General features: G+C 42.2%; 1 protein-coding gene across 1 annotated transcript; it reads left to right on the forward strand.

The window, feature by feature from the left end:
• The first annotated feature begins 14,096 nt into the window (after positions 1–14,096).
• Positions 14,097–19,230, forward strand: LOC139534707 (fatty acid-binding protein, intestinal-like). Its single transcript, XM_071334094.1, has 4 exons — positions 14,097–14,412; positions 15,301–15,473; positions 17,375–17,482; positions 18,028–19,230. Exons 1-4 carry the CDS (start codon positions 14,346–14,348, stop codon positions 18,076–18,078), a joined length of 399 nt encoding a protein of 132 aa, XP_071190195.1. The 5' UTR covers positions 14,097–14,345; the 3' UTR covers positions 18,079–19,230.
• The last annotated feature ends 1,179 nt before the right edge of the window (positions 19,231–20,409 follow it).

Raw genomic sequence — 20,409 nt, forward strand, 5'->3', positions numbered from 1 at the left:
TATTTGGAGCATCAGCATTTGTGCGTTCGATTACAGGCTCAAAATGGCTAGAAACAAAGAACTTTCTTCTGAAACTCTTCCATCTATTCTTGTTCTGAGAAATGAAGGCTATTCCATGCAGAAATTGCCAAGAAACTGAACATCTCGTACAACGCTGTGTACTACTCCCTTCACAGAACAGTGCCAACTGGCTCTAACCAGAAGAGAATTATCTTGTGTTACCTCCCTCAACTGGTAACAACTTTTCTAAAAAATGACTGTACAATAGTAATGGCTTTGTTCACACCATTCTTCTCCAGCATTACCCAGTAGTGGTGCGTGGGTAAAATCACCGGGGAAGCCAAGTCAGAAAAAAGCCATATTACAACATATGTGTTGTGATAATTGCATTGTTTGCTGTATAACCTGTTAGTTCATATGTCTTGACACCGTGATATATAGGCCTAAAGGCCTGGACAATAAGAAGACACAGCGGCAGAATAAATTCAACCACACCTTTGTTCATCACAAAACCGGAGAGCAAGATCTGTCCGGTGAAGTCCATAAAGGATATTGCATGTAACAAATAATGACATTACCTACAGCATGGTCAAGGAAGTTAATGTTTCCAAAATGTTCTTATCCACAAAAAAAAATATTGATTTAGAACCACGGAGAGTTACTGCAAGTCGCAAAGAAATCAGGAGCTGCCTCCACTATTCCAGCACCATTTCAACTTCAACATTCCAACATCATCAAATCACCTACACTTAGTCTAATACAGTGACAACTAAATTATAGTTAATTATACAAAAAACTATTTAGTCCAATCAACGTAAGTTAAACATGATGTGGCTGTCCATGGTACTGATTTCTGTGTGAGTGTGTGAGTGTGTGTGTGTGTGTGTGTTCGTGCAAGTTTCTCTACCCTACTTGTAGAGAAAAGCCAATGCCATCCTCCTCTCTTTCATGTTGAAGAAACAGTCTGTCACGCTGTCATACTGTACACGCTTAAATGTTTGTTGCCCTAGGCTAGCTGGCTAAAAAGCTTGCTCGCTAGCCTAACTTCCTTTCATGGGCAATGTTAGCTAGTTAACATTAGCCTTCTACATCTAGCTACATATTGAAACTTCCATCCTCTCAGGCCAGGGGGACAACAGTGTATGAATTTATGGTTGGATCAGAATCACCGTTATAATTATTGGCCAGTACGGAGAAATAAGTAAAACCACAAGTCCAAATCCCTATCTCCATCCATGGCTAATTTAGAATAGGGCTAATTATAGCAAGCTAGTCACCAGAGGACAAAAACACAATGAAATGCACAACGAGTTTCTGTCAGTGACTTATATGCTCTCGATGTGATTATAGTGAGCCCAAAATCCAAACGGGCTTCCTTTGACACTTTGTTTTGGTGCGCCAGTACCGTTCACATTTGCGCTCAACGCTGATTGGCTATTATTTTATTATTTTATCATTTTTATCAAGGGAGGCCAAATGCTCGCTGGCTTCCCTTGCATTCAATGCTATGGGCCAGCAACAATGTCATACTCTTTTGGACCAGACAGTATCAGATAGATGGCCTACACATACAGAGAGAAAGGGACGCTGTTTCGCTCGCTCAGATGCCTTCTCTGGTGAGATACATTCAGCCTCTTGCTAATTGAAGGAAAATTATGAAACAGAGAGACGAAAGATAAATTATTTTATATGTCGTTTTATCTTCTTATTTTTTTCTTGGTCTCTGGCATTACTTTGACCTTGTGAAAATGTTCCCGTTCTGACTGGACGTTTTTAAGATATCACATCGTAGTTGTCAGACACTGTACATACGTGCTGAACACATCTTCCTGTAATCACTCAATCTTCTGTTCTTGTATGGAGGTTTCAAGTCATCACAGATAAGGCAAGTTTTCACAATGTTAATCAGATCTTCCACACGATCTGCTCCCCTGCAACATGCATAGTTTAGCATGGTACTCGCCGATGAGGATTTCACTACTGATCTAATCAGCTAGGTTTCTCTGGTGCAGCAGGAGATGGGACTTCTCGTTGAACAATGGTTGAAGTAGAGAGGATTTTGGCATGAATTATGTGGTATGATAGCAAGGAGTATTGGACAGCGTACTTTCACTTAAAGGGGTAGTTCAGGATTTTAGCAATTTTGTCCCTTTATCTAGTTCCCCAGAGTCAGATGAACTGGTCGATGCCATTTTGATGTCTCTGCGTGTGCGGTTTGAAGGAATTTGCTAACTAGGGCTAGCGCAACGACTGGAAGTCTATAGGTATCTGCTAGCATAGCATGCTAGCAGATACCCATAGACTTTTAGTCATTGTGATAATGCTAGTTAGCGTTGGCTCGCGAAACTACCTATAACTTCCTTCATAGACAAAGAGACATCAAAATGGTATCCACAAGTTCATCTAACTCTGGGGAAGTAGATAAAGTGCCAAAATTCCCGAAGTATTAATTTCAATCAGGCATTAATATCAATGGAAGATGTATATGAACTCGAATTAGGTGTGTGCGAACCTCAAGATGCGATATGGCTCATTGTGAAATATTAAAAAATCAGTACAAAAAACAAAAACATAAATAGTTAGAATTTTATTTTTTTATTTTTTATTTCACCTTTATTTAACCAGGTAAGCTAGTTGAGAACAAGTTCTCATTTACAACTGCAACCTGGTCAAGATAAAGCAAAGCAGTGCGACACAAACAACAGCACGGAGTTACAATTGGATGAGAATCACTCATAAATAGTGATTTCTCTTGTGGAAAAAAAATACCTGCATTGTTCAATAACCTAAACAATAAACTGCCATTGAAACCACACAAGGATTTGATTTGATTTGACTTGAAGTGATGCAATACCAAAGCCATTTCAGCAAAAACACTTTTACATAAAAACAACGGAGTTAAAGTGTAGCCATTTGAAAAACAACATACACAACAACAGCAAGGGACAAAAACTAAGTAGAGTAGAATAATATTGTTTCTTTGTGATGGAGGGAGAATGGTCCAATTATCACGGGAGGTACGGAAAAGGTCCTTAAGGGCATGGAACACCATCCTGCCTGCAGTCATTAATTAAGTATAATCAACACCAGAAGGAAAATTACCCGTCATGACTAATTAGCAAAATGGAGGGGGTGTAAATGCAAGACAAAATGAACAAAAACTGTTAACAGTATCAACACGTTTCTCCTGCTGATCACGTTTACACGGACATGTATCACTTTAGTGCATACTGCACCATTTTAAGTATTTGATTGCATCATTTCAGTGTTTCTTACGCCCAAATAATCAAAGGGCAAAGACTGGAAATATTTCCTGGTATCTTTAAGTGAAGCATTTTAAATTGAGCATTTGTTTTATAGCATTTGATTTGTTAAAATGACATGAAATCACACATCATTAATGATGATACTTGAAATGCATGTATTTTCATCATTGATGCTGTTTCTATTCTATGTCAACAGCTTTGAGCTCTTGCTCCCCCCCCCTCCCCCCTTCCAGTTAGGTGCATCAAAGGTGGGACTGAGAGACTGAAAAACAGCTTTTGTCTCAAGGCTGTTAAATATCCATCACTAGCACATAGAGGCTGCAGCCAACATACACAGACTTGAGATCACTGGCCACTTTAAATAAATGGAACACTAGTCACTTTAATAATATTTGCATATCTTTCATTACTCATCTCATATGTATATACTGTATTCTATTCTACTGTATCTTAGTCTATGCCGCTCAGACATTGCTCGTCCATATATTCATATATTCTAAATTCCATTCCTTTACTTAGATTTGTGTGTATTGGGTATATGTTGTGAAATTGTTAGATATTACTGCACTGTCGGAGCTAGAAACACAAGCATTTCGCTACACCCGCAATAACATCTGCTAAACACGTGTACGTGACCAATAAAATGTAATTTGATTTGATTTAAACAGACCCCCCCCCACCCCCCTCCCAGTTAGGTGCTCTGTTGTATGTGTTAAACAGACCCCCCCCCCCCCCCACTCCCCTCCCCACCCCCCTCTATCCATCAGACGATCCAGAGGTCATGAGAAATGTTGACTTAATCCTTTCTTCCTCTCTACAGTACCTCAGAGAGTCATGGCAGGGAGTTAGAAAGGGGTCTTTGTACCTCCCCTCGGCAGCCAGAACAAAGGGGTGGGGGGGGGGGGGGGGAGATTGGGAAATGCAAAGCACACACACGGACTGCAATTAAGAGCTCAGGAATTCTCCCTGGTGGCACAAAAAACCCTTAGTGACTGGGATGGAAAAGAGAAGGGGAAATGTTCAGCTTAGGTGGGATGGGCTATGGGGGTATTATGTGCTAAGGGCTGAGAGAATGAACAAATTTCACTATTATTTACAGGATGCTAAAACTCAGCCACCCTAGCCTCTGTGAGTGCCATTATGACGTCTCGGCTAATTAGAGACAATTTTAAGGCCTGTACCTCGGGGTTAACTGTACCTCGGGGTTAACTGTGGCTCAGGGGTTACTGTACCTCGGGGTTAACTGTACCTCGAGGTTAACTTTACCTCGGGGTTAACTGTACCTCAGGGTTAACTGTGGTTCAGGGGTTACTGTACCTCAGGGTTAACTGTAGCTCAGGGGTTACTGTACCTCAGGGTTAACTGTACCTCTGGGTTAACTGTAGCTCAGGGTTAACTGTACCTCAGGGTTAACTGTACCTCTGGGTTAACTGTAGCTCAGGGTTAACTGTACCTCTGGGTTAACTGTAGCTCAGGGTTAACTGTACCTCAGGGTTAACTGTAGCTCAGGGGTTACTGTACCTCAGGGTTAACTGTAGCTCAGGGGTTACTGTACCTCAGGGTTAACTGTAGCTCAGGGGTTACTGTACCTCAGGGTTAACTGTACCTCGGGGTTAACTGTGGCTCAGGGGTGCAGCGTGATGTGAATACATATTATTTAATGACAACGAAAGAACACCGAAACAAACTATTACAAACTATACAAAATAACAAACGAACGTGACGCTAATAATAACGAGTGCAGACATGCAACATCAACATAGACAATCACCCACAAACCAAACTGGAAAATGGCAACCTAAATAAGATCCCCAATCAGAGACAACGATAAACAGCTGCCTCTGATTGGGAACCAATCCAGGCCACCATAGACTTACGTATGCCTAGACTACACACACAACCTAGACATTCAAAAACCCTAGACCAGACAAAAACACACATACCACCCTCGTCACACCCTGACCTAACCAAAATAATAAAGAAAACAAAGATAACTAAGGTCAGGGCGTGACAGTACCCCCCCCCCCCCCCCCCAAAGGTGCAGACTCCGGACGCAAAACCTGACTCTAAAGGGGAGGGTCCGGGTGGGCCTTCTTTGCGGCAGCGGCTCGGGTGCGGGACGTTGACCCCGCTCCACCTCAGTCTTGGCCCACTTAGGTGGCGCCTCTGGAGCGGGGACCCTCGCAGCGGGCCCCGGACTGAAGACCCTCGTAGAGGGCGCCACTGGACTGAGGGGCGCCTCTGGACTGAGGGGCTGCAATTCTGGCAGCTCCGGAGTGAAAGGCGACTCTGGCGGCTCCAGAGTGAAGGGCGGCTCTGGCGGCTCCAGAGTGACGGGCGGCTCTGGCGCCTCCGGACTGACGGGCGGCTCTGGCAGCTCCGGACTGACGGGCGGCTCTGGCAGCTCCAGAGTGACGGGCGGCTCTGGCGCCTCCGGACTGAAGGGCGGCTCTGGCGGCTCCAGAGTGACGGGCGGCTCTGGCGCCTCCGGACTGACGGGCGGCTCTGGCAGCTCCGGACTGACGGGCGGCTCTGGCAGCTCCGGACTGACGGGCGGCTCTGGCAGCTCCGGACTGACGGGAGGCTCTGGCAGCTCCGGACTGGAGGGCGAACCTGGAGGGAGGAGACGGAGAGACAGCCTGGTGCGTGGGGATGCCACAGGGCCCACCAGGCTGGAGAGACCTACAGGAGGCTTGGTACGTGGAGGAGGCACTGGATAGACCGGGCTGTGGGGGAGCACTGGAGATCTGGTGCATACCACACGCACCTCTCCCTTAGGCTCAATGCCCACATTCACCATGCACGGGCGGAGGGCAGGCATAGGGCGAACTGCACCCTCCCAACGCCCTGGAGACAGTACGCAGCACCGGCGCAGGATACCCTGGACCGAAACGGCGCACCGGAGACCAAACGCGCTGCGCAGGCACAATCCGCCCTGGCTGGATGCCCACTCTCACATGGCACTTGCGGGGGGCTGGCATATAGCATTCCGGGCTATGAGCGCGCACTGGCGACACCGTGCGCTTCATCGCATAACACGGTGTCTGACCAGTGCCACGCCGCTTCTGGTAAGCACGAGGAGTTGGCTCAGGTCTCTCGCCTGACAGGTCTCTCGCCTGACTCTCGCCAATCTCTCCGTGTGCCCCCCAAACATTTTTTCGGGGCTGCCTCTCGTGCCTGTTGCGCTGCCGTGCTAACTCCTCATAGTGTCTCCGCTCAGCCTTAGCTGCCTCCAATTCCTCCTGCGGACGGCGATACTCCCCAGCCTGTGCCCAGGGTCCCTTGCCGTCCAAAATCTCCTCCCATGTCCATGAGTCCAGATAACGCTGCTGCTCCTCACCACGCTGCTTGGTCCGTTTGTGGTGGGTGATTCTGTCACGATCGTCGTGACAGAATCAGTGAGGAGTAGGAGACCAAAGCGCAGCGTGATGTGAATACATCTTATTTAATGACAACGAAAGAACACCGAAATAAACTATTACAAACTATACAAAATAACAAACGTGACGCTAATAATAACGAGTGCAGACATGCAACATTAACATAGACAATCACCCACAAACCCTAGACCAAACAAAAACACACATACCACCCTCGTCACACCCTGACCTAACCAAAAGAATAAAGAAAATAAAGATAACTAAGGTCAGGGCGTGACATCATGGTAACTCTTACATTGTTGCCCGTATGTTAAATAGAGTAATTCATACGGCATGTTCCTCTGTTAGGGAGGAACATACTTCAGCTAATAATAAGATGTGATGATTGTTGGTAGAAAACCATTTTTATATCCCGTCAGTCATTTAGATACAAACAGCATGTGACTGACTGGGTTCCAACACATGTGTCACTTCCTTTCAAGCCCTCCTTCTTGCAGAGAGCCCCATCCAGCTGACGGCACCAATGTGACCCACTGGTTTCCAACATGGGTCTCATATGTTCCACAAGACTGGTTTCCAACATGGGTCTCATATGCACCACAAGACTGGTTTCCAACATGGGTCTCATATGCACCACAAGACTGGTTTCCAACATGTCATATGCACCACAAGACTGGTTTCCAACATGGGTCTCATATGCACCACAAGACTGGTTTCCAACATGGGTCTCATATGCACCACAAGACTGGTTTCCAACATGGGTCTCATATGCACCACAAGACTGGTTTCCAACATGGGTCTCATATGCACCACAAGACTGGTTTCCAACATGGGTCTCATATGCACCACAAGACTGGTTTCCAACATGGGTCTCATATGCACCACGAGACTGGTTTCCAACATGGGTCTCATATGCACCACAAGACTGGTTTCCAACATGTCATATGCACCACAAGACTGGTTTCCAACATGGGTCTCATATGTACCACAAGACTGGTTTCCAAAATGGGTCTCATATGTACCACAAGACTGGTTTCCAAAATGGGTCTCATATGCACCACAAGACTGGTTTCCAACATGTCATATGCACCACAAGACTGGTTTCCAACATGGGTCTCATATGCACCACAAGACTGGTTTCCAACATGGGTCTCATATGCACCACAAGACTGGTTTCCAACATGGGTCTCATATGCACCACAAGACTGGTTTCCAACATGGGTCTCATATGCACCACAAGACTGGTTTCCAACATGGGTCTCATATGCACCACAAGACTGGTTTCCAACATGGGTCTCATATGCACCACAAGACTATGCCTAGACATAAGCCCTGAGAGATAACATAAGTCTCATACAGGGTTACTCACCACACAAGCATGAGTCACCGAACCGAACCAGCTAAACGATGCTCACGTATAAAACATATCAATCAGAACTGTAGTGTGTAATGACAACAGGATTTTGAGCCACTCAGGAAACAGCATTACCTGTTCCTAACCACCTGTCACAGGTGACAGTCACAGAACCCATAAGGCTGAAACAGGGAAGCATTGTTGATATTATTCTGCGAGGCACCGTTACTGGTTTATAAAGACTATGTTTGGTCCCGCTTGTTTGTATTTTTACCTCATGGTAGTCTGGGACAAAAACCCTCTCATGCCGTGTCATCGTACCAACTCAGTGACTTCAGTGTGCTTACCTACAACTGCCTCCTCTATAAACTCAGTTTTTTTCCAACTCTCAGTGGAGGCTTTTGTGTGTACTCTACCAGGTGTAATTGAAGTGACACATGCGTGCTCTGTAATATGATTCCTTGTAGTGCACAACACACCCGAGTCATACAGTTATATATTTATAACACAGGCACAGATGGTTATCTCAGGTTCATTTTGTCTCTTTTTTTGTCGGTTTAGACCTCTACACAATGAAATGAAGTTTGAGTTCTACTGTTGAGAGAAGAAATTAACCAATGAAATAGAGTTGGAGTCCTACTGTTGAGAGAAGAAATTAACCAATGAAATAGAGTTTGAGTTCTACTGTTGAGAGAAGAAATGAACCAATGAAATAGAGTTGGAGTTCTACTGTTGAGAGAAGAAATGAACCAATGAAATAGAGTTTGAGTTCTACTGTTGAGAGAAGAAATGAACCAATGAAATAGAGTTGGAGTCCTACTGTTGAGAGAAGAAATTAACCAATGAAATAGAGTTGTAGTCCTACTGTTGAGAGAAGAAATGAACCAATGTAATAGAGTTGGAGTCCTACTGTTGAGAGAAGAAATTAACCAATGTAGGGATACTATTTGAGAGATTCTGTGCAAAAGCTAGGGAGAGGTAGATGTGCAGTGCCTAGGGCCAGAGTAGGGTTGCTGTGGAATCTGCTTTACAGTATAAAGACATGAGAGGGCAATGATGTGAAAGACAGGGGTGTGGTGGAGCCAGGGTGTTTCAGGCTGCTGTAGGAGTGATGTGTGGCGCCTGGTCCCGGTTCATTTGCCACCCCACAGACGGACCATGCTGGTAGCCCATTACCTGCGGGCCCTGCAGTGGGTGGCAGAGCCAGTCCTGACGGGGCCTGTAGGATGTAGGCCAAGCCAGGCGTGTAATCCCCCTCTCAGAGTTGGTACGCACCGTCGACGTTGGAAAATAAATATGGAAGGGGACACTGCTAAAGATGGGAGACGGGAGTAGAGATGGAGGAGCAGCAACTCCTCAAAACCCCAAGTGGCTACTGAAATGACACTGGACAGGGTTTGGTTATATGATGTGAGAAAGTGTCATGTCTTTATTGGGTAAAACAGCAATTACAATGTACACTTGTTCTTAAATGAACATTTCTGCCTTCCTTTTTGTTGTTGTCACATGCTATCAAACGCACCCCTGACCCGTTTGCAAGTGTACGTAAATCACTGAAGCTAAAACACTAAGGGTGTGGATTTGCAATACCAGCGAGAAACTTATTTTAATTTTTTTTTTTAACACTACCCACATTCTGCCTGCATTGGTTACTGTTGCTCTAGGTCAATTTTTCCCTCATTTTGATCAATTAACCCATTTCCTCTCAGAGAAACACTGTTTCTCAGTCAGCGTGTATTTTCCGCTATTTTGTCAACGTTCTGTCATTCGTTTTGCCTCTTCGCTCTTCGTGTACTCCCATGTCAGAGTGACTGAATACCAGCTCTCTATACTATACAAGGCTCTTTAGACATGTAAATGTTGCCTCATTGCCGCGTCGCAATAATATTGACTTTCAATTACTCCCGAGGACCATTTTAGGTATTTTTGGGGCAGTACAGAGTTTTTATTTTTTATGAACCAGCTGCTTCTGGTCTGCTCAGTGTTTCCCTGTTACTGCTTGTCTTTATGTGTGATTTAGTAGGCATACAACTGAGGTTTGTACTAAGAATATACAGTGCAAGGTATTCATTGTAAACGTGTTCTAATTGTAAAATCATATTGGACCAGGGGCCGTAGGTATCAAGTAGGAAAGCTGATCTCGTATCAGACCCGTCCTGTCAATCAAATCTTATCAACTGTGATTTAAATTACAAAACTGATCCTAAATCTGTGCTCTTACTCTGAGACGCTTGAAACATACAGCCCCCCCCCCCCCCCCACACTTAGATCACTACTGCAATAGTGATTATATGTTCCTGTTATTATCACAGTAAAGGAAATAAGTGAACATGTAGGATCTCAGTGGGCCACTAGATGGCGTGCTCTTCCACAGGGAGCAGGATGTCATCCATGATCTGGTCTCTGGTCACCTTGTGTATGCTTGTGTGTTTATATATTTGTAAGGGGAATGGCTAAACTATGCCGTTAGGGGGGGGGGGGGGGGGGGAGATTGTAAAAGAGCACCCAGAACTTTCCAAATGTGTGTTTAAAAAAAAGAAGAAAAGAGAATGTGTGGAGCTTTATACCCAATGACCATACAGATTCATCCCCAGAGGGACTGCTGATACTTACGGTTTGGATATGAATTCATACATATTAACATTGTACAATTATCCAGATCTATTTAGAAAAAGAGATTTGATCTTAACAGTAAACTAACTGGTATTCAGGCCTCTAAGTGTGGAGTGCATGAGTCCTTACTAACTCCACAGCGTCACCTTTAGGATCATCGTTGACTTATTTGAGCTGTAGTGAACCTCTTTATTTAAAGGTTAAATAAACATATAAAAGTCATTTGTACGGTTGTCTATTGCAAGTGCATTATCACAAATGCCAGCTGACAAAGTGCTGACATCCTCTCTATCCTGATGTGTTTGTTACAAATCAATCTAATAACACAGCTAGACATGTTGCCGGGACAACGGTCAAGGCAGACTTGCTTTTTTCTAATGAGAGAAACTGATTCCACTGGAAGAAATAAGTAACCATTAATAATCATAATAATAATAATGAACAACCCTGCATTAGTGAGTCATTTTGTTCTTGTGGACATGCTTTACAAGAAATGTTTGCTTGTAGTAACTTATGTCCCTGGGTTTTAGAGATGGTGACCAGAGAGAGAGAGAGAGAGAGAGAGAGAGAGAGAGAGAGAGAGAGAGAGAGAGAGAGAGAGAGAGAGAGAGAGAATTAGATTAGACACAAACGAATCATGAGAAAACAAAAAGATAATTACTTGACACATTGGAAAGAATGAACAAAAAAAACAGAGCAAACTAGAATGCTATTTACAACACTGCATATATCCATTATATGACATTTGAAATGTCTTTATTCTTTTGGAAATTCTGTGAGTGTAATGTTTACTGTTCATTTTTATTGTTTATTTCACTTTTGTTTATTATCTACTTCCCTTGCTTTGGCAATGTTAACATATCTTTCCCATGCCAATAAAGCCCCTTGAATTGAATTGAATTGAGAGAGAGAGAGTGAGAGCGAGCGAGAGCGAGAGACAGACAGAGAGAGAGAGATAGAGATAGAGAGAGATAGACAGACAGAGAGAGAGAGACAGAGACAGAGAGAGAGAGAGAGAGAGAGAGAGAGAGAGAGAGAGAGAGAGAGAGAGAGAGAGAGAGAGAGAGAGAGAGATAGTGAGAGAGCGAGAGCGAGAGCAAGAGCAAGAGAGACAGACAGAGAGAGAGGGAGATGGGAAGGGAGAGAGAGAATGTCATAGGGAAAAGCTGGTAATCTGGTGGGAAAAGGACAGGGAGATGTGTATCTCAATGTGATTTCTGAATTCTACAACCACACAAACATAGATCATACTGCACAGTGACAGTATCCAATGTGTCAAAGGACACAGGCCTTTATAGACAGCAGTAAGTTGTTTATGGAGAGGAGACACCGTTCGGTACGCCTGAATAAAGATTCATTTATTTATCAAACAGTAATTCACATCATAGACACTTTTTTTGTGTGGCTTTTGACATTTGCGCTGAGATTAAAAAGTAAAACATCCCATGTATTGCACACATGTTGTTACAACGGCCTGAGATGATTCTCAGAGAATAGTAGATAATAGATAATAGATAGATAGATAGATAATAATAGAATAGTCTAAATCAGTCCTTGATTTGATAACTGAGGTGAATAACATTTGATCAGTGCCTCTTTGATTTACAATTTTTGTCTTCACTCATTGAGGAACTCAAAACATACGCACGTATGACATTGTACATCAGTGGAGGCTGCTGATGGGAGGACGGCTCACAAAAATGGCTGGAACAGAGCCACACATGGAAACCATGTGTTTAATGGATTTGATACCTTTCCACTATTCCACTCCAGCCATTAACACGAGCACATCCTCCCCAATTAAGGTGCCACCAACCTCCTGTGTTGCACAGTAAACATAGCATGCCGTGGCAATGTTAGATGTGTGGGAAAGTTAATGTTACAGGTTACAAAAACAGACCAGAATGTTTAAGTTGATAGGGCCTCAAGTAAAAATGACTTTAGTAGTGTAGTTATTATATTTGTATTACTGCATTTACATTTACATTTAAGTCATTTAGCAGACGCTCTTATCCAGAGCGACTTACAAGTTACTGCATGAGTATTGTTGAAGGGCACCTAGATAAGGACTTCATAACACAATCATAATCCATACATAACCCTTTAACAAGCAGTACATTAGTATTTCATAACAACAAACACATGTTGATATTTCCATCATGTACATTTCTGGTATAGTCAGATTTCACACTGACACTTCAACTTTTATGAAGAATGCTGTCAATCAAATCAAAATCAAATGCAAATAGTCTGGGTAGCCATTTGATTAGCTGTTCAGGAGTCTTATGGCTTGGGGGTAGAAGCTGTTTAGAAGCCTCTTGGACCTAGACTTGGTGGTCCCGTACCGCTTGCCGTGCGGTAGCAGAGAGAACAGTCTATGACTAGGGTGGCTGGTGTCTTTTACAATTTTTAGGGCCTTCCTCTGACACCGCCTGGTATAGAGGTCCTGGATGGCAGGAATCTGGGCCCCAGTGATGTACTGGGCCGTTCGGCACTACCCTCTGTAGTGCCTTGTGGTCGTAGGGTACTTTTGTACTTTGGAAGAAGCCATCCCATATGGTTATCACTGATTATCTTTGACTGATTGTAAGCAGTTACATTATGTTTTCTGAACTGACCTCCTTTAAATGAACGGTTAATTCCTACCCATTCCTACCCATAATACCATAATACTACCCATAATTCCAAAGGGGTTTGATAACGTGGCGTGCAGTAGAAGACTCGTGGAAAGTTCAAGCACTGGTGACTTGTTGGAAGGACATAAAGACTTATCATTTGTGACATCAGTATAGCATCTCTGGCGCCTGAGCCACACCCAAGGATTCTTTATTGCCCTGGTTGTCCCTGTTTTACATGGTGTACTACGCCACTATCATCGACATCCTGGAAAAAGCTTGTGTCCCTATTTATTTAGATTTTTTAATTTTTTTTTAACATAAATTGTGAGTAGTCATTCACCTCCATGTGCTTTGAAGGTTTCATGACTCTAAGACACACATAAAGTTATTCAAAATGAATTTCCTTGACTATATGGCAATCAATTCATGAAAAGTTTCCTTTATGGAGATACAAGGTTTTTCCAGGAGGCCGACAGTATCTAATCTCAATGCAAGGAGTTAAATGGCAATGGTAAGTGGGAACTAAGTAACAATATTCCTCTGTTGTTCTCATTGATAAAGTATGCCAGTTACAAGGGCACAAAATCTCCTCTGTAAAATTGACGACACACCATTGACCGTGAGAATACACTGAAAATATCAGGCTACAATGTACGCATCGACTTTGTATCATGAACTACACAAAACCTTCTGGTAGTGGGGCGAATTCTGTCAGCCCAATTAAAAACACTAGAACTCTCCCACCATCAATGAGCGGTTCATTAGGGGCTCATTGTCATGCTGGACACAGACAGACACAGAGAGAGGTCCCCTGGGAAATATGCCAAGGAGAGTCCTATAAACTAATGCTTTTCTCTTCTGAAATAGAACAGCGCTACATTGTCCATGTGCCAGGCCCCGGGGAGGGAGTTGCCCTTGGCCATTTATCTTTGTATCCTTGAGGCCGTGCAGTAATCGCCCTATATTTGACATCAGCTTTAAATGGCCACATCAGCAGACAGATAATCAGTTAGATAAAGAAGAGCCAACGCTGGGGCCTCTATAAAAAGGGAGGCTAACTGGGCATTCTCAGTCCCACAGTCCTGCCACAGTAGTACCAGTGCCCACAGTAGACATGGCATTCAACGGTACCTGGAAAGTTGAACGCAACGAGAACTATGACAAGTTTATGGAGCAGATGGGTGAGTCGGTGTGTGTGGATGTGTACAATGTGCATGTGTGTGTGTGTGTGTGTGTGTGTGTGTGTGTGTGTGTGTGTGTGTGTGTGTGTGTGTGTGTGTGTGTGTGTGTGTGTGTGTGTGTTTGATGAAAGGTGATGTTGCACTTCTTAATGAAGGATTATATTTCCAATGTGGCTTGGTATGATCAACACTTACATCAATGGTATAAGCTACTGTCAGACTTATAGTATCATTCTATACGATACTGTCAGATGTATATTTTCATCCTATAACTCTGATTGTATCATATAGGATTTATAAAGCAAGTGTTGGTATGTTGCGTGTGTGACGGTGATGGTTTTGTGGTAATCTTTGATCCAGTGGCCTGTTTGAGTGTATGTGAGTTACCAGTCAGAGGCGTGCTGTATTGCAGCACAGCTATAATAATAGCTCTTGGCTGTTGCCATTTTAAAAGCTTGTCAACAAACACAAGCGTTTTTTGGGTTCTAGGTAGGGTCTAATGGGTAATATTACCGTGATGGACGCGCACCATTTCCAGACAGTTAATATCAATAAATGGCCAAATTGGACCTTGGACCTAATTGATAACTCCTGCAGTTTACAATCCTTAAGTACATAAACACAATGCGAATAAAACATTTTTAGTAGCCCAACTTGGGGCTTGAACCTTTACTGTCTATCCAGCACTTTAGTATTTACACCAAGAGACTCAGACCCACGCCTCATCTACAACACTCTATATATCCAGCAAATTAGCAATTACACCAAGAGACTCAGACCCACGCCTCATCTACAACACTCTATTTATCCAGCAAATTAGCAATTACACCAAGAGACTCAGACCCCACGCCTCATCTACAACACTCTATCTACTGCATTTTCCAACAGGCATCAATGTGATGAAGAGGAAGTTGGCTGAACATGACAACCTGAAGGTTATCATCGAGCAGACAGGAGACAAGTTCCACATCAAGGAATCCAGCACCTTCCGTAACAAAGACATCGACTTCACCCTGGGCGTACAGTTTGACTACGCCCTGGCCGACGGCACCGAAGTCTCAGTATGTTTCAACTCTTTCAACCTACACTTATTTTAGTAGGCTATCGTACACAGTATCCAACAGACAGTTGTAGAGATTGAAATCTAAGCCAAGTCATAAAGCCTTCATAAAACCTTCATAAAGCCTTCATAAAACCTTCATAAAGCCTTCATAAAATGTAAATCCTCCAAATTATTTCTGCTTTGTGTCTTTGATAAACTGTTGTTCGTGCTGATGGAGTTGGAAGATTTTACCTTTTACAACAGTTTATACGATGTAAGCCTTCTGAAGTCTGGCAGTGACCTATGCATGACTGTACACTGTAAAAGTGTTTTGGAGTTTTTGTCCATATAGAGTAACCCATTAGAATAAGTTTACAATTAATATATGTATATTTGCTGTATAAATTCATGTTTGGCTAGCCATTTCTTTATAAGCTCATGGTTTGCTAGCCATTTTTTTATTAGCTCATGGTTGGCTAGCCATTTTTTTATAAGCTCTTGGTTGGCTAGCCATTTCTTTATAAGCTCATGGTTGGCGAGCCATTACTTTATATGCTCTTGTTTGGTTAGCCATTTTTTATAAGCTCATGGTTGGCTAGCCATTTCTTTATAAGCTCATGTTTGGCTAGCCATTTTTTTATAAGCTCATGTTTGGCTAGCCATTTTTTTTATAAGCTCATGGTTGGCTAGCCATTTTTTTTATAAACTCATGGTTGGCTAGCCATTTCTTTATATGCTCATGGTTGGCTAGCCATTTCTTTATAAGCTCATGGTTGGCTAGCCATTTCTTTATAAGCCCATGGTTGGCTAGCCATTTCTTTATTAGCTCATGGTTGGCTAGCCATTTCTTTATTAGCTCATGGTTGACTAGCCATTTCTTTATTAGCTCATGGTTGGCTAGCCATTTCTTTATAAGCTCATGGTTGGCTAGCCATTTCTTTATAAGCTCAGGGGTGGCTAGCCATTTCTTTATAAGCTCATGGTTGGCTAGCCATTTCTTTATGAGCTCACGGTTGGCTAGCCATTTCTTTATAAGCTCATGGTTGGCTAGCCATTTCTTTATAAGCTCATGGTTGGCTAGCCATTTCTTTATTAGCTCCTGGTTGACTAGCCATTTCTTTATTAGCTCATGGTTGACTAGCCATTTCTTTATAAGCTCATGGTTGGCTAGCCATTTCTTTATTAGCTCATGGTTGGCTAGCCATTTCTTTATAAGCTCATGGTTGGCTAGCCATTTCTTTATTAGCTCATGGTTGGCTAGCCATTTCTTTATAAGCTCATGGTTGGCTAGCCATTTCTTTATTAGCTCATGGTTGGCTAGCCATTTCTTTATAAGCTCATGGTTGGCTAGCCATTTCTTTATAAGCTCATGGTTGGCTAGCCATTTCTTTATTAGCTCATGGTTGGCTAGCCATTTCTTTATAAGCTCATGGTTGGCTAGCCATTTCTTTATTAGCTCATGGTTGGCTAGCCATTTCTTTATAAGCTCATGGTTGGCTAGCCATTTCTTTATTAGCTCATGGTTGGCTAGCCATTTCTTCATAAGCTCATGGTTGGCTAGCCATTTCTTTATTAGCTCATGGTTGTCTAGCCATTTCTTTATAAGCTCATGGTTGGCTAGCCATTTCTTTATTAGCTCATGGTTGGCTAGCCATTTCTTTATAAGCTCATGGTTGGCTAGCCATTTCTTTATTAGCTCATGGTTGGCTAGCCATTTCTTTATTAGCTCATGATTGGCTAGCCATTTCTTTATAAGCTCATGGTTGGCTAGCCATTTGTTTGAATCGACCTATGCCGTAGATATATCTTATCTCAAGATACTGTTTAACCCACGCATCGATAACAATGGGTGATTTGAGCATATATTATGTCTACGAGCGACGTCCATTACAGTCACCGTTAACCCTATCTGTCCCACAGGGTACTTGGGAGATGGATGGAGATGTGTTGAAGGGTAAATTCACCAGGAAAGACAACAGTAAGGTGCTGACCACCACTCGGGCCCTGGTGGGAGGAGAGCTAGTACAGGTCAGTGTGGGAAAAACCCACATCATGTATCTTTTCAAATGATCTTTATAATGTTTTACCACTTTATACCAGAATAACTTGAAGTCATATGTTTTTAATAACCAAATGTGAGTTTTTAAATCTTTAATTTTGACTTTTTTTCCCTGACTTGTTTAATTGAATGTAGTATATTTTTCCTCGTAACTGTTACCTTCTGCATAATCCAGTCTTGTTGACTGCGAGCATGAATCAAATCAAATCAAATAAGCCATTATAAATCATTTAAACTTTTACAATCTAAAAGGTTATAAATGCTAATGCATAAAAATGTACATAAATGCAGATAAATGTTTATAACATGTATATTTCCTACCTACACAGTATATTAATGCTTGTGAATTAACATTTGTCCTACTGAAACATTACCAATACTATTGTCATAACTGCATAAGCATTGTAATCAGAGATTCATATTGTAGTCTCTAGTGTACTCACTGTGCTGGTACTTCTATTTCAATGACAATGGCAACCATTTTACATTGATGAAGGACTCTCTTCTCCAACAGAGCTATAACTACGATGGGGTGGATGCCAAGAGGATTTTCAAGAAGGCTTAAAGGGATTCATGACGAATTTCTATCTCGCATACCATTATGTTTTTTCTAACCTTAAGAATATGTGGCAAGACTTTAGCTCAGGTGCCAAATTTAAAGTATGAGTCAAAAATTGCAATGCCTTCACCTCGTTCTCTATACCCCATGTACCCCCAAGAATAGCTCCAATAGCTCCAATAGTTCACTATTGGATGAAGGCCATATCACCCTCTGAAGAGCCCTTTAACTGAAGGTGTGGAACATAGAATTAAGAATTAGAATACTGGAAAGGTCATGAACATTCTTATGACGGTATAAAGGTTAGCTATGTTGGTCAGGGAGTTGGTCAAACACGGTTTGCCAGTGCTGTGATAAGATATTGTGTAAAATAATGAATTTTAAGAACGTATCTGCACTGGTATGTTCGTTAGCTATCTAGCCAGCCAATTTTCGAGGAATGATTCCATCCATTTTTCAAATGAACTGCCAATATACCATTGAAACAATGCAGTCAATCCACAGCGATACAGTGGCTGAAATCAGTTGACGATAGGACTTAGTTGTAAATGCAACAAGTACTGATATTGTATCATATAAAAGCACTCACAGTTTTCAATGAAAATAAACATTTAGACATTGATGGTCTGTTTACATGTATTTCAGAAGCTATTTATACAGAACATTTGTATAAAACAAGTATAAACTGTATTTATAATTATATGACAATATTTTAGTTTGACATTAATTATATTACACAATTTCTGATGTATCACATGACTTACTTTTATTGTCCTGAATGAAACAAATATGGATTATGCCTCTGCTGCCATTCATTCCAATTAGACTGGCTTGGATTTCTACCTGACCAATATGGCTGCCATTTTCATCCCCATTCTGGAACTTTGAGGGTTTATGACATAGCCCCTCTAGTAAATGAATAGCATTTCCACAGTGTGGTCCACTAAAATCTTCCAAAAATTCATAAAGCAAGGAACATTATGTTGGCTGATATACTTCCACAGTGACTACAACCTTTGAACAATCAAGATTAAACTCTCCACTGAATCCAGAAAGGGAAACTGTCATCTTTGGTGTACATTTAACAGGTGTCCTTTTATACTCAACTTTTTTAAATAATTGGTCTTGCACAATAAAATACTTTAACGTTCCAGTGAATTGTATATGCCTGCATGATTTGAAAATGTCATTGTGAGATTTGTTATCATACTTTACTTGAAGCCTCCATCATTAGCCAATGTAAAACTGTCATGAATACGCCATAGCACGATACAAGCTGTTATTTAGCTCAGGAGTCAATTGTCCTGAACTGACATAATCTGTCATGACAATTTCTATCATCGTCTAGTCTCTACCATTATTATGATAGCACTATGTAGACCTTAATGTGAAGAGTTTTGACAAATCATGAGGAGATTTTTTGGTAATACTGACAAAAATAACAGACTGATTCCCCATGGCCGGTTGTTCGTTCTATCGGTTCCATTGCCAGGGATGTGTCCCAGACGTTCAGTCTTTTTGTTCTGTATCTATGGACGCGACCCAGTCGTTCGTTCTAAATGTTCTGTATCTATGGACGCGACCCAGTCGTTCATTCTAAATGTTCTGTATCTATGGACGCGACCCAGTCGTTCATTCTAAATGTTCTGTATCTATGGACGCGACCCAGTCGTTCGTTCTAAATGTTCTGTATCTATGGACGCGACCCAGTCGTTCGTTCTAAATGTTCTGTATCTATGGACGCGACCCAGTCGTTCATTCTAAATGTTCTGTATCTATGGACGCGACCCAGTCGTTCGTTCTAAATGTTCTGTATCTATGGACGCGACCCAGTCATTCGTTCTAAATGTTCTATTGCCATACTGGCTGGCAACATTCAAATTCTTTGCTTGCTAGCTTGCTTTCCAACTACGGCCAATTTACAGCCAAGTCGAACAGTGCAGCCAGAATAACAACAAAGTAGATGCATTTGCATTTGCTTAAGCTGTTTTCTAGTGACATGTATTTGGATACATCCATAACAATGAGCTAATGACGCTCAATCTCACCTGGCATAGAAAATGTGTTCTCTCGTCAGGACGCTGTTGTTCAGAGGAGCTAGTCAACAACACAGCAACACAATCACTTCAAACTGAAGCTGGAAAGACTGCAAACTAGCTGAACTTCAATTAATTTGACCTGTTTTTTATTGATATTTATTTTTATGTATCCATAAAAATAATGCCGATTCATGATTTCGACTGGTTGAGAAAAGCTGCCTGCCTGTCTGTCTGTCATCCCGACTCCCGACACGTTCATTACTATGCAACAACCGGAGATCAAATTTAAATATTGAAA

This window comes from Salvelinus alpinus, chromosome 11, assembly GCF_045679555.1.
Source record: "Salvelinus alpinus chromosome 11, SLU_Salpinus.1, whole genome shotgun sequence".
In the NCBI taxonomy this organism is placed as follows: domain Eukaryota; kingdom Metazoa; phylum Chordata; class Actinopteri; order Salmoniformes; family Salmonidae; genus Salvelinus; species Salvelinus alpinus.